Raw genomic sequence first — 20,376 nt, 5'->3', positions numbered from 1 at the left:
CACACACACACACACACACACACACACACACACACCTGCCAACCTGAGGTGGGTGAGGGAAGTGTTGATAAAAATAACATTTAGTCCCAAAGTAAGGATTGTACACGGCCTATGGACAGCATCACCAGTAAAAGCAGCGCAGTGGCTCATGAGGTAATGACCCAGATTAACAAGGTAGGCAAACATGGCGATACATGAGAGCATGCAGGGTGACATGAGGTCCACATTAGAGCATGAATATATTTCCCACCTTCAAATGTAACTAGTGACCAATTATGCTCTGGTGGCCCCTGGGGCAGAGCCATCCCTCAAAACAAAAAAAAAGTCAATGAACCGATTAAGATATGAAGATGCTAAGGTAGCACACATAAAGGAAATTAGGCTTATCCTCAGCATAAATCAACCATCTTCCTCAGGAGTGCATATCTCTGCCATCTAAGAATCATATTGTATGAGTAGATGTGCTTCTGGGGCAAAACTCCATACTACACAGTAGGAGAATTCTACCTGAGCAATGCAATAACAGCAGCTTGGGAAGATGAGAACCAATAGACAGCTTTCCCCAGGCAGGCCAGTTAACATTCAGCAGTGTAGATTTCCAAGGAAAACACACTGACCATCACCCTCAAGTGATCCATTATAGATAGGACATGCAAACTTAAAACCACAGCTCACAGCTCGAGTCGATATGATTTACCAGTAATACTGTGGGATTTACCAGTAAAACTGTGGGGTACCAACTCAGCTCTTCACCCCTCTATGGCTGCTACTGACAATCACAGTGAACTCTTCCTGTGGGCTGCGAGTTCATTGTCCATGTGAAACAAACCCAGGTTGTGTTTCAAGAGTTTTCTGAAAATCACAGTATGCCAGAGTTTGCATCCAATGCCACAGAATGAACACCTTCAACAAGAGCCACCTCTAGGATCAGCGGTAGAACACTTGCCTTGCATGCATGAGGCCCTGGGTTCGTTTCCTCAGCACCACATGTGCAGAAAAAGCCAGAAGTGGCGCTGCTTCTCAAGTGCTACAGCGCTAGCCATGAGCTGAAGAGCTGAAGGACAGTGCCCAAGGTCAGAGTTCAGGCCCCATAGACGACACAAAGAAAAAAAGTCAAAAGCAAGAGACACCTCTAGAGCACACTGCCACATCATTCTGTATCAGCTATAGAGTCTTGGTCCTTGTCCAAAATAGACTTCAAAAAGAAATGGTGGACTCTTAGTTACAGTCCACACCACTATTAAGCAGGGAATTATTTTGGTAAAAGGAGAGGATTTATGAAGTTCTTCTGCTATTAGAATATAAGGGACCATACTGCTTGAGGAAGATAATGTGATTATTTGATTCTTCCCCATACATTTAAAGAGTGGAATTAAGTAGTATTCATCTTTCTGTGCCTGGCTTATTCACATATTATAAAGTCTAACAGGTTTTCTATGTTGCCACCTATGTCCAGACTTCCTTCTTTTCTTTTTTTAATTTTTATTATTTTTATTGCTATTGTAAAGGTGATGTACAGAGGGGTTACAGTTGCATAATTTAGGCAGTAAGTACATTACTTTGGACCAGTGTTACCTATTCCTTCGTTTTTCTTGCAGTTTTTCCCCTCATTGCTCCCACAAATTCTATAGTTCATTTTCAACATAGTGTCCAGTGAGTATCACTGCTGCATTTTTTCAGCCTTTTTTTCCACCATTTCTGTGCTCCCTAGGACTCTCTCCAGGGTGGATAAACTTACATACAATTCAAAAGGTGCAGAAATAAGAAGCAGTGACAGAGGAGAAAAAACAAACACAAAAGCAAGCCTCTTGTTTCCATTTCTTAGAACTTCTTTTTAAGTTCTCAATAAGATCCTATTGTATGAAAGTAGAACTTTTTCCAATTCATCCATCAATGGAAATTAATTTTTTCATGTTTGAGGTTTTTCAAAAAAAGCTAAAATGAATATTGAAGTGCAGATAGGCCTTTGAGATCATCAATTATTTGAGTATATAGTTAAATATCTGGTTGCTGAATGCTATGATACTTTAAGATTTAATTTTCAAAATAAGGTGTATACTGTTTTCCATAGTAACTGCATTTGTAGACTCCTATCAACAATGTAGAGCATGGTCTATGATCTTTTAATTTTTGAAAGCAAGTATGCTAACTGATGCAATGTTTGCATTTTGGTTTTAATTTACATTTTAAAGACTATATTATACACAGTGGTCTTAAAAGTCAGGAGAAGCATTCCAAGATCCCTGAAGAAGAAGATAAACCATAAAAATCAGGTATTAGTATTAAAAAAACACAAGAGCCGAAGCAATTTTGTTAAAGAACAAAGCTAGAGGCATCACACCGTCACAGAGATCAGTGGACCACAATAGAGAGCCTTGATACAATTTCACATGTATGCTCAACTAGGTGAACACAGTTGGGAAAGGATGGTCTCTCCAAAGCAGTGTTGAGAAAACAAAGTATTAATGGAAAAGAATACAATTAGGCCCTTCAGACACATTATAAGGAAGAGCGTGTAGGACCTCATACCAACACCATTTACCCTTTCATTACAAATCAAATCATTATGTTGCTGTTATGAACCAGGGGATAATTGGTGCATATTCCTTTGGGAGCACCTCTTTTGAGATTTATCAGCAGTTGAAGAAGTACATATAAACAACATGAATGAATAATACTCAGGGGCCAAACTAGCATGTTCTATTTCTTGGGTAAGATAAATTGTCAGGTAACTAAAAGATTATTAGGCAAAAAATGCAGTTAAAGAATAACTATGTTGTTTTTAATTGCACATAGTAGTTGCTGATAACACTTTAGTTCTTACCTCTCTTACATGTTTAAATCGCATATATTTGGAAGTATTTGTATGAATTAAAGCTGCAACCTCATAGAAGGAAGAAAAAAGTGAAGCTATTGAGTTGATTTTTGTTTATGTAAAAGATTGCTGTTTCAAAGAGGTATGATTTTGTTTTCTGATGAATGAAGTTAATTGATGAGAACAGGCATGATTCTTTCAGTGAGGGTAAGGAAATATTTGATTCACACAATAACCTATGGCCTTATATCTTTAATATGGAAAAAGTGTTTTAAAAACAATATCTTCTTTATATAAGCATGGTTTATATCTCAGGGATTCAATATACTCAAGTACAATCAGACTGGACAGAGGAGAGAAGAACTGGACAACAAAACCATAGTTTTAGGGAAGAAAGTTAAGAAAATAAGTCAGAATGTGCTGTATACTGTGAGTGAGACCAAGAACTGAGTAGTGGTTTTAGTTAAGTTGTTACTGGGTGAAATAATATAAAATTCATAGCAGCTTATTCCTGTGGCAGATGCTCACTAAATGTCTGTTATCATGTCTCTCATCTTTGCAAACTTTGTGTTCATCGTGCAGCTCAAGATCTTTGCCCTTATTTCCACTGCATTCAAGTGGAATTTTTACAATTAAATTCTTCTTGGCTTAAAAAGCAAATTCAAGATTATTTAGTGGTGAAAATTTTTATAGCTATTCTTCTAGACATTACTCCAAATCTTTTGGAGATATTTTTGTATTAATTGAGTCAACTTAGTGTAACTGATTTTCACATCTTTCAAAAAATTGACTCAAGAAAAAATTTAACCCAAAACTTCTTATTGTCCAAAACAGAAGTAAGGTCATTGTACACTTAAAAAATTTTGTTAGTGATAGCCCTTGTACTCAGGGCCTGTGTACTGTCCCTAAGCTCTTTTGCTCAAGGCTAGCACTCTACCAATTTGAGCTATAGTGTCACTTCCAGTTTCCTGGTGGTTAATTGGAGATAAGAATCTCACAGACTTTCTTGCCTGAGCAAGAAAATATAAGAAGGAAAACCCAGACCAGCCCAGTGTGCTGGTAGATTACCTACTTAACAGATGTGAGGCTTGCATTCTAGGCTCAGTATATTTAAAAAATTGAATTTTAATATAAGTGGTTCTTCAGTATTTATTTCAGATTTATGAAACTCGTATTAATATTGCTATTCCAGAAGTGAGCAAGTTATAGTGAAAACTTCTCTACAATTCCAGACAGATCTAATATTCTAATTCTATGCCAAACTCTGCCCTGATATAATAATTCATGGCCTTAATTAGCCACTCATTTTGTAATTTAATGTATGAACATGAAATAGTCAATAGAATTCAGCTATGTTAACTAGTTTACTTGGTAATTAATAAAAAGTAATTAGGCAATCATGGTCTTAAAATCATCGCTTCTACTATTGGCAGTAGTGACTGCCAATAAACACAGAAATGAACATTCCTGAATTCTACTTCATTGAAGAGAAATTAGTCATTGACAAATATATATATATATATATACATATGCATATGCACAGGTATAGACAATAGCCAGATTCTTTAGCATCACAAGGCTGTTTATTTCATTACCATCTAACTCTCTTCTTGGAATTTCTCTCTTCTAGTTGTTTCTATGAGATTCCAACATAATGAATGTCACTGAAGTAACTCTCTTTGTACTCAAGGGATTCACAGACAGCCACGGATTGCAGATTGTCTTCCTCTTCCTGTTTCTCGCCATCTACCTTTTCACTCTCCTGGGAAATTTGGGACTGATTGTGTTGGTCCTTGGGGATTCTCGACTCCATAACCCCATGTACTATTTCCTGGGAGTCCTGTCTTCAGTAGATGCCTGCTACTCTTCTGTCATCACCCCAAATATGCTAGTAGATTTTATGTCAAAGAAGAAAGTCATTTCAGTCTCTGGGTGTGCAACACAGATGTTTCTTGCGGTTATGTTTGGGACCACAGAATGTTTTCTGTTGGCTGCCATGGCTTATGATCGCTATGTAGCCATCTACAACCCTCTCCTCTACACAGTGAGCATGTCACCCAGAGTCTATGTACCCCTCATTATCGCCTCTTATATTGGTGGATTTGCTCATGCCATTGTACACACGGTGGCCACTTTCAGACTGTCCTTCTGTGGATCCAATGAAATCAGACACATCTTCTGTGATATCCCAGCTCTCTTGGCAATTTCTTGTTCTGACACTCATTTAAACCAGCTGCTCCTCTTCTACTGCGCGGGGTCTATTGAGCTGGTCACCATCCTGATTGTCCTGGTCTCCTACGGCTTCATTCTGGCTGCGATCCTGAAGATGCGTTCTGCTGAAGGGAAGCGAAAGGTCTTCTCTACCTGCGGCTCTCACCTGACGGCAGTGTCGATTTTCCACGGCACGGTTCTTTTCATGTATGTGAGACCCAGCTCTAACTATGCCCTGGAGCATGACATGGTCGTGTCAATATTTTATGCTATCATGATTCCTATGTTGAATCCCCTAATATACAGCTTGAGGAATAAAGATGTAAAGCAGGCGATGCAGAAGTTATTTAGAAAATATTTTCTTGCACTAAAATAGCACTGGGAACCTTGAAAATAATGTTGCCTGTGTCCATAGGGGAGGATATGATGAGGATCTTTGCTTGAACTTATGGCTAATATTATCTTCTTGAATAGTTTAAAAATAAAGATTATATTCTATCTTATGTCCTGCTCTGTTTTGAATGCAGAAGAACAGTGATTTGGGCATATGGTTTATACCAGGTTTACACATATATTCACATATTAAGGTATGGATGCTGATGCTGACATCGTCTGGAATACATAAAAGTTTCCCAGAATCCAAGCCACATGGCCTCATGCCTGTCACCTCAGCAACCCGGGAAGTAGAATTCTATCTCAAGCCTACCTTTGGCCAAGAATTAGCATGATAAGCTAATTTCAGGCCATTTATAAAATGAGTATGGTGATGCACACCTGTAATCCAAGTACCTAGAAAGCCCTAGGTAAGAGGGGATGAGTTCCAGGTATATTTTAGATATGAGACCCTTGTCCATTGTATGGCTAGTAAAGATCTTGTACCAATCCGTGGGCTTTCTATTGATCTTGCTAACTATGTCCTTCGTCATGCAGAAGCTCTGTATTTTCAAGCAATCCCATTTGTCCAACTTTTCTTTGATTTGTTGTGTTTCTGAGTCTCTTTTAAGAAAATTTCAGCCTGTACCAAGGAGACCTAGGGTTTCTCCTATTCCATCCTGTAATGTTTTCATAATGTCTGTTTTGACTCCAAGGTCTTTGATACATTTGGAGTTAAATAGGGATACAGGTGGACCCATTGCACCAATGAGATGTACAAGATCTTATGTGGAAAATGAACTATACATCTTTAGTGTGGGGGCATGGGGGAAGATGGGAAAGGATGGTAAGGGGGAGGCAACAATGCTTGATAAGAAATGCACTCATTAACTTGCCCGTATAGTTGTAACCCCTCTGTAGGGTATTTTCACAATTAAAAAATACAAAAATACATAAAATAAATAAGAAGAGGGGATGAACTCAGGCTGAGGTTAGTCCAGGGGAAAAATTGAAAACCTACCTAAAAGACAAATATCAGTTGCAAGTGTGTGATTCAAATATGAGGACCTGAGTTCAACCAGGGTACCACAAAAAAAATCACACAAACAAGCATACATAAATATAAGCTTTACTTCAAAATGGTGTATGTATATACATATATGTATATAAATGGTTTCCTAGAATCCTAAAATCTCTATTAAAATAAACTGTAGTCTACTACAGTTAGAATTATGAATAATGGAAATGTTCTAGCTGATATAATTAAGCTATATTAATATTAAAAAAACTATGCTCTCAAACAAAAACAGTGCTCTCACAAGAGACTTCTCCTAATGACCAGAAGTCATTGCTACCAGTCCTTTGTCAAGCACTCTGCTTCATTTGCAGGAGCATGCAACAACCTGAATGTCAGAGAAAACTGAGAGTGGGGAAAAACTTCTGGGATTTATCACTGAGTTGGAAATTAGGTTGGGTTTCTTCTGTTTTAAACCCCTATTTCAGTTCCTCACTAAATGGAGAGAAAAGGCTTTAACATTTTCCAACCACATACTTAAAATCAAGAATAACGAAAAAAAACAAGAATAAGAAAATAAAGAAAAACACCCTCTCTCACTGCCCAAGGCCAAGATCAAATTACAGAAGTGTGTCTCTAATGTGCTCAGGTATTATTTATTATTTACCATTCAGTTTTCATACATGTTCATAAAATACTACAACCATGTTCACCATCCTTCATTCTCTCCATTCTCCCTCCCCTCTCCCTTTGGTATCCATCGCTTATCAGACACTGTCTTATAATACTTTCTTTAAAAATTTTAGTGCATATTGATTGTACCAAGGGCTTTGATCACTGTATTTCATACAGGCATTCATTATACTTCAATCAGATTAAAAGCTACAGTTTCGCACTCTTTCTATTTCCCCCAAGCCTTCTAATATTTGACAACTCCCTGTGAATTTGCTTGTCCCATCTTGAAACATAAATGCCATGAGTTTTGATATTATTCATCACCCCTCAGCCATGGTTGCTGTTTGCTTTTCTCTCCCTCTAAACTACCAAATATCTTAAAATTTCAATAGTGTTATATATATATATATGTTTATATATGTATATGTACATATATGTAAACATTCCATATTTATAAAAACACACATATGTCTCTTATATTTTATAGATGAAGAAAAGTCCTGACTTTTGTCCTTCCAAACTGCTCATTTCACCTAATATGATGATCTGATCTGTTCCATCTAATTTCCTGCAAATGATAAAATTGCACTTTTCTTTATAGCCAAATAACACTCTATTGGCTACATATATCACATTGTTTGTCCTCCTTACCAGTTGTAGGGCATCTGGACTCTTTCCATAATACTGAATGGATGTAGGAATATCTTCATTGTATCCTGGCTTTCAATCCTTGGGAATATGCCCAAAGGTGGTATTGCTGAATCACATGTTAGTTCTATATTGTTATATTTATGAACTTCCATAATGATTTTCAGAAGAGTGGTTCAAATTTGCATTCCCACCAACAGTCTATAAAAGTTCCTTCAAATTGAGGCTTTTTTTCCTTTGTTGTTCTTTTTGTTTTCTTTTCTGTTAGACTTGTTTGTTGGTTTATCTGTATTGGGGAGTATAAGGAGGCACAGGAATGGAGAGACAAAGCATGTACAAATACAGCAGTGATACTCATTAGACACTACGTGGAAAATAAACTATACCACTTGTAGGTGGGGATGGAAGGGAAACACTGGGAGAGAGTGAGGGAAGGGGTAACATTGTTTACAAAGAAATGTACTCATTGACTGACTTATGTAACTCTAACTCAGCTGCACATCAACTTTACAATAAAAATTAATAAATTAAAGGTAAATAAATAAAATAGTAATTTAAACCTAAAAAGTTGTTTTTTCCCACATATCCTTGCCAGCATTTGATGATGTTTGTGTTCTTGACATTATCCATTCTGATTGGAGTGAGATGAAATGTAGCAGATTTCATGGTGTATTTATTCATGTTTTTGTTGGACATATGTACTTCCTCTTTTAAGAACTGTCTGTTCTTTTCATTTCCCATTGATTAATTGTGCTTTGTGTGTGTAGTTTTATAAGCTCCCTGCATATTCTGTTTATATTTGTGTATATCTGTGTATATTTTAGAGTTGGGGAATCTATTCTTCATTTTGTTGACTCTTTTCAGTTTAGTGTCTATTTCCTTTTCCCTCAAAAAATTATGCAATCCTATTTGTCAATCCTTGCTCTTCTTTGCTCAGTTAATGCAGTTACATCCACAAAACTTCATAGGTAAGCATTTATTAACCTTGTATCTTGCAACCTCAATAAAATGATTTCCAGAAGATTTATTTTCTTTGCCATTATGTGATGTGCTAACAATATTTTATTCATTTCTTTCTCCCAGCATTATATATAATCCAATTTGTCAATCTCATTCTTTTTGCTGAGCTACTGATTCACTACACAGTCTGTTATGCCTATGTCTAGATATTCCAAGATTTTCTCTGTTTTTCTGTGGTACTTTCAAAATTTTAGGTATGAAATTAAGGTATTTGGTCTTAAGGCATTTGATTCAGTTTGAACTATTATTCTTGCAGGACCTAAGAGAGAAATCTAGTTACAATCTTCTATATGTGAAGATTGAGCTTTTTGACACCATTTATTTATACTGGTTCATTTTTCAATATATGTTCGTGATTCCATTGTCAAAAGTCAGCTTATTGTAGCTATATGGAGTTGCTTTTTGGCTTATGTCCTATTTCATTGTCGTCTGTTTATGAGCCAGAATCATGTTGCATTTGTTACTGAGGCTCTGTAGTATATTTGGAAGGTGGGTATTATGTTACCTTCATTGATCTTTTGTTTCTCATTTTCACAGCTCAAAATTGTCACTTTGAAACTATTATTTTGAATGCATCTTTGCCATCAATGTTCACTTTATGTATCAATTATACCCAGACAATATCCTTACAATATAGAATGAACTGAACAAATATTTTCTTGAAATTGGATTAATAAATTTAAAGAACCCTTGTATAATACAAATGAAGGTCTTCTATTAGAGTTTATTTGTAGGTAATATTTTCAGATTTATGTTGCCCTTGAATCCTTTTCTTTGATACATTACATAACTCCTTCCCTCAAATACAAAATAAATCAAGGTCACTGACCTGCAGTGTTTTGCAAATCTATACAATGTAAATTAGGACTGACTTTGTCTATATCTGTTTACACATATGTCTAAGTGTATTTATATTATCAACTATAAAGTACTTCTTCAATCAGAACTGAAAATTACAAATTGTGACATTTTTGCTTACTAAAATTTTAATCTATGTCATAGAAATCAAAAATATAAGACTGAACCTCTAACTTGAAAAGATGCTTCCATAAATATACTTATTGAATTAATAAAGAATAGACAGTGAACCTGTAGGAGAATGTAACACTAATAAATTGGTTTGGGCTTTCTTGAATCATTTACTCCAATTTCTGGCATGGAAATAGGAAATATTCCTCCCATTTTCTTTATTTTTACCATATTATACTAAATTAAATCCTTGATAAAATTATAGAAAGTTGTAGACTTTTCCCACATTTTAATTTGTGTAAATTAATAAAACAAAGGGGTATTATTATGACATGTCTGTATAAGCATACAGCATAATTTGATCATATTCACACCCTCCATTACTTTCATCCTCTGTACCAAACTTAACATCAATAGCCTTCATTGTTGCATTGTTTCATATGTCTATAAAGTATTTTGACTATATTCTCTGCATATGATGAATCAAATTTATTATCAAGAATAATCACCCATTGTAATGATCAAAATTATTTTATTAATGAAAATTCACCTGTCATCAAATTACTGTTTCAACTTAAAGGGGTTGTTTTTGTGACCGTTATTTTATTTTTAAGGTTGTACAATGACCACTCTTATCCAGAACTAAAATATTTAGATCAGCAAATGTAACTTCCTTCCCATACAGCTGTAATTGTTTTCCATTTACAATGAGTAAGTGCAAATTTATCAAGGTTCATTCCTTTTGTAGCATGTATTGAGAATTCTTTCTCTTATGTTTTAAGAGGCAAATGTGAACTTTTATATAGGGTAAGGAAAAATAAAACTTACATTTTAACTGTTTACATATTCACAAATAATGAAAACTACAGTAAAAGAATATTAGATTGATTTCATTCTACTGAATGTAAGAGCTACTCACTGAAGAGTTTCCAAGATGTAATAAACTATTACCTTCAAGTACAATTCTTCACAGCAGACCTCCAGAATGAAATTATTTCATGTCTTTCCATGTCTATATAATACCATCCCAGCTCTGATAACAACTATTCCACATTCTGGTACTCATGTAAGCACAATTATGTAGTTGTCATTTTCTAACTGGTCTATTTCATTTAACATCTTTTTATTCAGGCTCACAGTTATTATCACATAATGAGACATTTGGTTTTTAAGCCAGACAATTATCCTATTAAATTTAGTTTCCACATTTCATTAGACTATTGATCAAGAATGAATATTTAGGCTATTTTGACATCTTGGCTCTTTTGAATTTTGCTGTAATGCATCCAAAGGTATGAACATATCTTTGAAATCTCATTTCCAATTCTTTTGGACAAAACCAAAAGATGAATCACTGGCATATGCAATTAATTAAAAATAGATAAATATATAAATGAATTCACAAATTATTAAACATTGTTCCTGACAATTAGAAGATAACTTCCTGGTATTTCATTAAGCTCACAAATACTTCAGGGATAGTCTACAATTGCTGAGCATATCCTCAAGAGAGAATCACAAAGGTGAAAAAAATTACAAATTGGCCTTTAAAAAATGCCATGTTTGGGTCTGGTGGATTCATTGAGAGTTCTCATGACAGTTAACAAACCTGGAGGTTCATATGTACTGACTTATGGTACCAAATCTATATAATGATCTGTTTGCCCTGGCTTTGCTGTTGAATGTAAGTAAACCCTTCTCCCACTCTGTATTCCATGATGTCTGAGATGCTAAAAGTCATCTCTCTTTTTTGCTCCTTATTAATTTTTAGCTACTCCAAATACGTTGAGCTGATTAAGCATTTGGGAAGCACGCTATATGTGTTTAGAAAAATATGTAGTGTCTATTGGAAAAATATGAGAAGAAACGAAGTCTGGACTCTGTTTCTGAGCTTTTTGGCTCAAAGAAATCAATTATTTGAGCACTTCCACTTCTGGCTATTTTGGTGAGTAATTGAAGGTAAGAGTCTCAAGGACTTTTCTGCCAAGGCTGCCCTTAAATCAGAATTCTCAGTCTCAGCTTTCTGAGTAGCTAGGATTACAGGCTTGAGCCACCAGTTTCCAGTTTACGTACAATGTTTTAATGGCAAAACTTGAAAGCTGAATGATTCAGTCTTTAAGTTTGATGGGTTTATTTGAATATTTATTTAATGACATGAGACTATTTGTTGTCATCTTTTCAAAAATGTATTATACAAGTGATTACTTGGTGATCTTTGGATGCAAATAAGAAGTCACTACTTTACAATGGAATATGTAAAGCACCATTGGACAATAGGAACTTTTCATATATACATTTTTAAGATAAGGGCATGATGTTTCTCAGTTTGCATTAGGGAGCTCATTAAATGTTCACTGAAGTGTACAGTAGAAAGTGAACTATGGAGAAATCATCATTTCTTTCCATTCAACTCCAAAATTGAGATGAAACATTATTAACTTTCTTTACCTTTTAAGAAAGTTAACACCTACCACCTACACAGTTTTTGCCTCAATGTGATCACAAAATCATACCAATGAATACAATATGAGGCAATATGTGCGTGGTTTCTCTTTGAATGGCCTGGTGTTATTCTTTCATGTTGTATCTGATACATTTACTCATATTTCTGTATTCAGAAAGGCACATGCATGAGGTAGGTTAGAATACAAGGGGTCAGAACAGCATCAACAACATAAAGCACATGTAAACAGATTCACTGTTTAAGTTTTACAATAAAGGAATTGTTTGTTTATTGACTCGTCACTTGCAGAGCACGCACATGGAAATTCCAAGTATGCACAAGTTTATTAGAAAGTAAATACTAGGAATCTGGAGCTTGAAATTGGAGGTGGGATCAAGGGAGGGAGGGTAGACAAATAAAGAGAGGAAGGAAGGAAAGCACAGTTATAACATTCAATGCTTATATTAGAAAATTAAGAAAAATGGAAGAAGTGGTGGGATAGTGAAGGATGGGGGAGAAAGTTGAAAGGGGAGATATTAATCAAGATGCATTGTAGTCAGATACTTCTTTGTTGAATGGCAACAACTCTACAACTACTGAAGGAGAAAAATAATCTATAAAAGGAGGAGTGTCATTTGTACCCCTTGTTTAATATTGATATTGCTAGTATAATTTAATAAATACTGATAGAATTTTGTACAGTAATAAGAATGATCTTAATCACTAGCCTATCTTAATATTATCTTAAGTGCCTAGCTTAGGAGAAAAAATATTAACTCAATAAGATTCTCACTATACATTTAAGATAGAATATAATCTCAATAACATTTTTATTTCAGCTAAGCTACACCTTATATTTGTCAAGAATGATACATTCAAAAGTATTTTACTTGGTTGTATACATTTTTTCAGATTTACCTTAACTTCCTTTCTTATTGTGAAAATACTGTGCAGAAGGATTACAATTACATGGGCAAGGTAATGAGTACATTTATTATCAAGCATTGTTGCCTCCTCATTTTCTTCCCCTTCCCATCCCTTCCCATCCCTTCCCATCCTTCCTCCATCTCCCCTACCCCAGCCAAAGTTGTAAAGTTCATTTTTCAACGTAACAACTTGTACATCTCATTGTTGCAATGGGTCCACCTGTACCTCTATTTAAACAATTTGTTTTTTCCCTTCCCCTCCACAAATTATACCAACATCAAATACAGTGAAAACAGGGGTTATGCCGTGTGGGAGGGACATACAAAGCAACAAAAAAAGTCATCTTATAAATATGTTAGAAACAATTGCAAGAAAAAAAAACCATTTGAATCCTTATCTTGGGGTTCATTTCACTTATTTCTGCATGATATGCTATTCTTGAAAGAAGATTTTAGGGAAATAATGAAACATTTTGGAACAATTCCACAAAACTTTAAGGCATTGTATTTTATCTTAATAGTAGTTTGTACAATAGTAAAATTATACATAATATACAACTTTAAAAAATTATTAAAACAGCTATAAATATTTTTTTCCAATATAGTACCCATTAACCCAAAAGGAACTTTAGTATTTAGAATTCAATGTCAATAAACTGTTTCTCCTACTATGCTCAGATACCTTCATATTTCCTAGGTTCTTGCATATAACGGACATCTAATATGCCCCTATATTTCAGAGCACATCTTGAATTAAATGACAATACCACCAGGGAAAATAATATTTAAGTGAATTTACATCACATTATTTTGCAGTGAATATGTTGCTTTTTTCTGAAAAATAGAAGATAACCAATCCCAAACTTCAGAATGCTATCCAATTTTAGTCATTGCAGACAAGTATGAGGTTGGGATACAGACTGAAGAAAGTTGCAAATGTTCATCTTCTTACCTCTCTTCAAACACTCATCACTTCAGTCTTGACAAAGAAGTGCAGTCTCTATACAGAAGCATGCTCATAGATCTGTTCAAAGAGAACTTTTTGAAGTTAGGCTACTTTCCCCATTTTAAAAACAAATTGAAACCAAAGATAATTATGTCCATGATATATGGGGAAGACTTTTCAAGTAGTTTGGATATATTCAATATTTTAAATGTCTTTCATGCTCTTCAAAAACCCTGAGATTTTGTTTTTATAGGTTAGAATAGAGTTTTAGTTCACTTATTTGCTCTCTATATCCACAAATTATGGTGGTTATTAACTGTGTCTATAAGCATACCTATTTTTACTTTTTTGTAGACAAGTAATGTCTGATGTGAACTCCTATAGTTTTTGTACTGACAGATTTTTTAAAAAATTTAACTCTAGGACTTGTAAGTGTATAAATTTTTGGGTGTATGTACAGTCTTGACATTTGAACTGCGAGAATGGGCATTATCTCTTCAGTTTTTCATTTAAGGACAATACTCTAGCATTTGAGCCTCAGCCCCACTTCTGGCGTTTGAGTGGTTAATTGGAAATAATCTCACAATCGCCAGGCACCTGGGGCTCACGCCTGTAATCTTAGCTACTCTGAAAGCTGAGATCTGAGGATTGCGGTTCAAAGCCAGTCTGGGCAGGAAAGTCTGTGAGACTCTTCAATTAGCCACCAGAGAACCACAGTGGTGCTGTGGCTCAATATATAGAGCTCTTGCCTTAAGCTGAAGAACTCAGGGACAGCACCCAGGCCTAGAGTTCAAGCTCCACCACCAAGGGAAAAGAAGAATCTCATAATCTTTCCTGTGAAGGCAGGCTTCAAGAATAATCTTCAGAGCTCATCCTCTTGAGTAGATAGTATTACAGGCATGAGCCACTGGTGCCCAGCCAAGTGGATTATAAACTTTAAAAAATGTGTTGAAATTAATGCATTTTTGAAATTTGCCATTGGAAATGTTTAATATAGAACCAGCAAATGACATATCATTGTACTAGATGTATTAAGTCATAATGTGGCTGCAATTAATATAATAAAATGTTCAAGGAGTAAAATAATTATACATTGATCTAAAATCTCTTAATGTTGAAATTTCTGTATTTTTCCTATACTTCAAGTTTGCAAGAATATACATATGTTAGCCGGGCGCTGGTGGCTCACGCCTGTAATCCTAGCTACTCAGGAGGCTGAGATCTGAAGATCGCGGTTCAAAGCCAGCCCGGTCAAGAGAGACCGTGAGACTCCTATCTCCAATAAACCACCAGAAAAAAAAACCGGAAGTGGTGCTGTAGCTCAAGTGGTAGAGCGCTCCCTTGAGCTGAAGAGCTGAGGGACAGCCCCCAAGCCCAGAGTTCAAGCCCCACGACTGACCAAAAAAAAAAAAAAAGACCATACATATGTGTATCTATCATTATCTAACTATATATGTTTATATTTATATGTATCAGTATATAGACTAAGGTTTTTATAACCCCAGAGGAGGCTTATCTACTTGCATAACCTTTTAGGTTATATTAGTAATAGAGGATGTTAGTCAGCTTGAGTGAAGGTCACTGTCATATACCAGGAGCCCTTCAAACCCAGGTGTGACAGAAGAGCTACAGATGTTGGAAAACATTCTTCTGTGAGTGAAATCTCTCTACTTGAGAACAAATAACATAATTCTGTATCATCCTATAATACAATTTCTACTTGAAAAGGTATGATTATTTTCCAACATTCTCCATTTGAAAAGCAAGATAAAATTTTTCCTGTCATGGTTAAAATATACATACTGACTTTGTTACTGTCTTTCCACTGCAGGTTTTCTAGTAAACCTGGATGGAAAAATACAATCTCTCAGTGGTGAAAGAATTCATCCTGATGGGCATTACAGCACGCCCGGAGCTGCAGACCCCATTATTTTTGATGTTCCTCATCATCTACTTAAGTTCAATGCTGGGCAACTTGGGCATGATCGTCCTCACCACGGTGGACTCCAGGCTGCAGACCCCAATGTATTTCTTTCTCAGACACCTGGCTTTCACCGATCTTGGTTATTCCACAGCTGTGGGACCCAAAATGTTGGTAAACTTTGTGGTAGAACAAAACGTCATCTCCTATTCTCTTTGTGCTACACAACTATCTTTCTTTCTTGTGTTTATCATAAGTGAACTATTTATTCTCTCCGCCATGTCTTATGACCGCTATGTTGCCATCTGTAAGCCATTGCTTTATACAGTCATCATGTCACAAAGGGTATGTTGGGTTCTGGTGGCAATCCCCTATCTCTACTGCACGTTTGTGTCTCTTCTCGTCACCATAAAGATTTTCACTCTGTCCTTCTGTGGCTACAACGTCATCAGTCATTTCTACTGTGACAGCCTTCCATTGTTAACGTTGATCTGCTCTGACACTCATGAAATTGAATTGATCATTCTAATCTTGGCAGCTTTTAATTTACTTTCGTCTCTTCTGGTGGTCTTGGTGTCCTATCTGTGGATCCTCGTAGCCATTCTGAAGATGAAATCTGCAGAAGGCAGGCGCAAGGCTTTCTCCACCTGTGGGTCCCATCTGACCGTGGTTGTAGTTTTCTATGGGACTTTAATATTTATGTATGTGCAGCCAAAATCCAGCCATTCCTTTGATACTGATAAACTGGCTTCTGTCTTTTACACCATGATTATCCCTATGTTAAATCCACTCATCTACAGCTTGAGGAACAAGGATGTAAAATATGCCCTCCAAAGGATTTGGAAAAAGATATGCAACGTTTGTTCACTAAAGCTTGCATGAGATATGAATTTTATCCTGTGGTTTTTGGCTTTAGAAGATTCATGGAACACAATGAGGTTAATATATATTTCCTGATAGACCTTCTTGGGAGCAGATTAACACTAAGAGTAAAAACCAGGAGAGATAAACTGTAGTATACTATTAATTAAGAAAATACTCAAATACATTGGAATAGATATAAGTGAATAATAAATTGACTCATAGAGTAACATGTAGAGGAAGTAGTATGGAAATGAATGGTTGTAGATATTGATAGTCAATATATTCTTATGGTAGTCCATTTAGAGCAAACTTCCCAATGTTGCCTGTACTTGTGTATTTGCTTCTCTCTTCATGTAAGCATACATTTACATTTAATTTTTTTAGTTTGATTGTGTTAATGAAATAAAGTAATAGAGTTTTGCTACATATTCTTGTATAAAATATCTATCTATAATGAAGTTGTTTGTTGCTCTATCATTTGTGACTAACTTCCCTCATATTTTATTCATGTGTCAGTGTTCCACTCTATCTTAAAGGTTAAGATTTATGACATTGATGTGACTACTCAACTCAAAAGAATCAAACAGAGATAACTCTGTAATTTTTATTTATGCTATATATCTAAGGAGAATGTAGTATGATGTCAAACATCAATAAATCAAAACATCAAACAATTCTCATGAGGAAAACATATGAACAAACATATTTTAGAAAGAATCAAATAATATTAATTCAGTGAGCCAGCAAATCTCTAAGAGGAATAGCAGAAATAGAAATGAACAAACATGATTTGAATCAACTAGAAAAAAAATCTAAGGAAACTACCAGATTAGAATATTCCTCTAAATACTATTCCTAATAGTATTCCTAAGGAGCCTAAACTCTTCAATAAACAGTTGTAGATTGCCTGATTGTATTAAAAAAAAGTAATATCTAATCGTTTTCTACTTGTGAGAAACACACTTCCCTGGAAAAGACAAAATCAGACTAAAGGTGAAAAATTGTAAAACGATATTCCAAACAAATTTAATTCAAAGTCAAATTGGACTGGCTATCATCCAATCTGACAATCAAGAGTTTAAATCAGAAATATTCAGAAGAGAAACTGGTGCTGTGGCTCAAAGGGGTAGAGCACTAGCCTTGAGTGAAAAATCTCAGGGACAGCACCCATGTCTTGAATTAAGTCCCATGGCTGACTACAAGTAACAACAACAAAAAGAAGAGATAAAGAAGGTCACTAAACTCTAATAAAGGGAACCAAATATTAAGAAATACACAAACACATAGATAAACATATATATGTGGATTTATAAGTAAAAAGTTAAAAATCCATAGGAAATTGGAGAAAATATACACACAAAACATTCACAACAGCAAATTCTTTGTATTACTGACACATGTGGTTCTGTTTTATAATGAACTAGAAATGAATAATGCTACATCATAACACAAACTTATAAAGCAGATGAAGAACCAAAGTTGTTAACTCCAAAAGGTTACAGAAGAAATGGATTCATGGAAACATTTCCACCCTCTTGGTAGGAATATCAAAAGAACAAATATGATAGAAATATGAGTTTCTAATAGTTTGTATGGACAACAAATTAGAGAAGGATGTCCAGTTAAATGAAATAACATGAAAGCATCAAAATCAACTGGAAAATAGTAATTCTGAAGAATTAGACATTCAGCAGTATAAAACTCACAATTTTTTATTTGACTTATCTACAAATATCTAATATAATTTTGTAGTGAGAACATACATTTCTAGTTCACTATTGACAACTTGTATTTGAACTACAAATTATAAACAGTGTTTGAGTCTAGTCAAGAACAAAAAATAATCATCATTCAGAGATCCATGAACTACTGGGCATATTATGTGATAGGCAATTAGCCCTGTTCTCAGTGTACTTGGGACAAGTCAAGTGGACTTTCTGTTCCTGGCCCTCTGACATTGTTTTTTTTTTATCAGCAGGGGTCTTGGGATAACAGAAAAGAGTTATTGAATAGACAGGACAGTAGATGGGGGCTTGAACTCAGGGCCTCTTTCTTAGTTCTTTCACTGAGCTGGCTTTCAACCACTTAGCCACATATTCCACTTCTGGCTTTACACTGCTTATTTGGAGATAAGAAATGCTTTATTTCTTGTCTGCTTGGCTTCTATCCTTAATCTTCACACCACAGCCTCTTTAATAGCTAGGATTACAGAGATGAGCCTTTGGTGTCTAGATAACAATGGATGTTGACACCTTCTTTATTCCAGGCATCATAAATAACTTTTGTATCATATGTAGGGAAATTTTCCTTTCAAAAAATAACATTGTTCTATTGAGATTATTTTTCATCAATATATACTTTTTTAACATTCCCAAAGTAATACTGTTGACTATAAGCATTTTATCTGCAGTAGTTCCTGGAACTCATTTATTTTGCATAGCTAACACTTCATGTCTATGTGTAAACAACTCCTATCAATTTGAAACCAAAACAGTGTATGATTCAATAAGTTCGAGTAATTTAGTTACTTCCGGTAAATGGGATCTGAAAGGAGCTATTTGCCTTTGCATGACTTATTTATTTGATTTCACATGATGTTCTCCAGATTCACTGTTATCATTGTATATTGCAAGATGTAATTTGAAGACTAATATTCCAGTGTTTGCATTGAATCATTTCATTTGTACATTGACAGACGTATCAATGGATATTTACCTTGTTTCTAGTCTTAGCTATTTCAAATTATTCCAAAGTGGAAATGACAGCGGTAATAGTTTTTTGAAATCCTAATACCTATATTTTGGATAACATTCAGAAGTGAATTTGCTGGCTCCTACTATAAATAAGTAATAAATAATAAAAGAGAGTTCAATGCTTTGGGGATATTCAACAAATTGCTTAACAATTCCTCTGGGAATGTCACTAAAGTTAAAAGAAATTCATCAATTGTTCTTAAATGAGTAACATAAGGAACCGTATGGAAGAATCAACAGAGAGTTTCTATTGCAGGTAAGAAGGACAGGAGTTCATCGAGTATTATAAGGCATGACTAGTTGTTGGATCTATCTCCTTTTTACTTCATATTATTTTTCAAATATTTCTCTCCTCAGTGGAGAAACTAATTTCTCTGTGAACTTATATGATTTTATATCTGAGGTCAAAATGAGTGAAGATAAACAGTTAACAAAAGAATATGAAATAGCGTTTAGAAGCCCTAATTCAAACAAGTAATTGAGTCCCTAATATCTATCTATTAAGTATGCAAAGGCTCAAAGCCATTTTTGTGATTCTCATACTTATTGTGAAAATAAAATGTGAGGTTCACTCCTGTTTTTAATAAAGATATTTCCATTTCACATTTATTTAGCGAGTGACAAAACATTTTTTAAATGCCGGCTTTAGGATGATGGTAAAATATTTTTCAATTTGTCATAGAATCTATCTAAAATTTTCAGGAATACAGGATTAAAAATACAACTTTACAACTTTGGGCAGGTGGGGGGTAATGTTCTGGGGTGGAGAGAAGTATTGGAGGTCGGGGCAGGAAGGGA

At 35.0% G+C, this 20,376-nt stretch overlaps 2 protein-coding genes across 2 annotated transcripts; both read left to right on the top strand.

The window, feature by feature from the left end:
* The first annotated feature begins 111 nt into the window (after positions 1-111).
* LOC105995350 (olfactory receptor 1086-like) lies at positions 112-5,402 on the top strand. The gene is given in 2 exon segments (XM_013029056.1): positions 112-174; positions 4,446-5,402. Coding segments are annotated over 2 exon segments (1,020 nt in total).
* Positions 5,403-15,889: 10,487 nt separating this feature from the next.
* On the top strand, positions 15,890-16,843 carry LOC105995349 (olfactory receptor 8K3-like). The gene has a single exon (XM_013029055.1). The coding sequence runs from the start codon at positions 15,890-15,892 to the stop codon at positions 16,841-16,843; it is 954 nt and encodes a 317-aa protein (XP_012884509.1).
* The last annotated feature ends 3,533 nt before the right edge of the window (positions 16,844-20,376 follow it).

This window comes from Dipodomys ordii, unplaced genomic scaffold (genome assembly GCF_000151885.1).
Source record: "Dipodomys ordii isolate 6190 unplaced genomic scaffold, Dord_2.0 Scaffold117, whole genome shotgun sequence".
Lineage (NCBI taxonomy): Eukaryota > Metazoa > Chordata > Mammalia > Rodentia > Heteromyidae > Dipodomys > Dipodomys ordii.
This window is presented reverse-complemented; position numbering and strand designations above follow the sequence as displayed.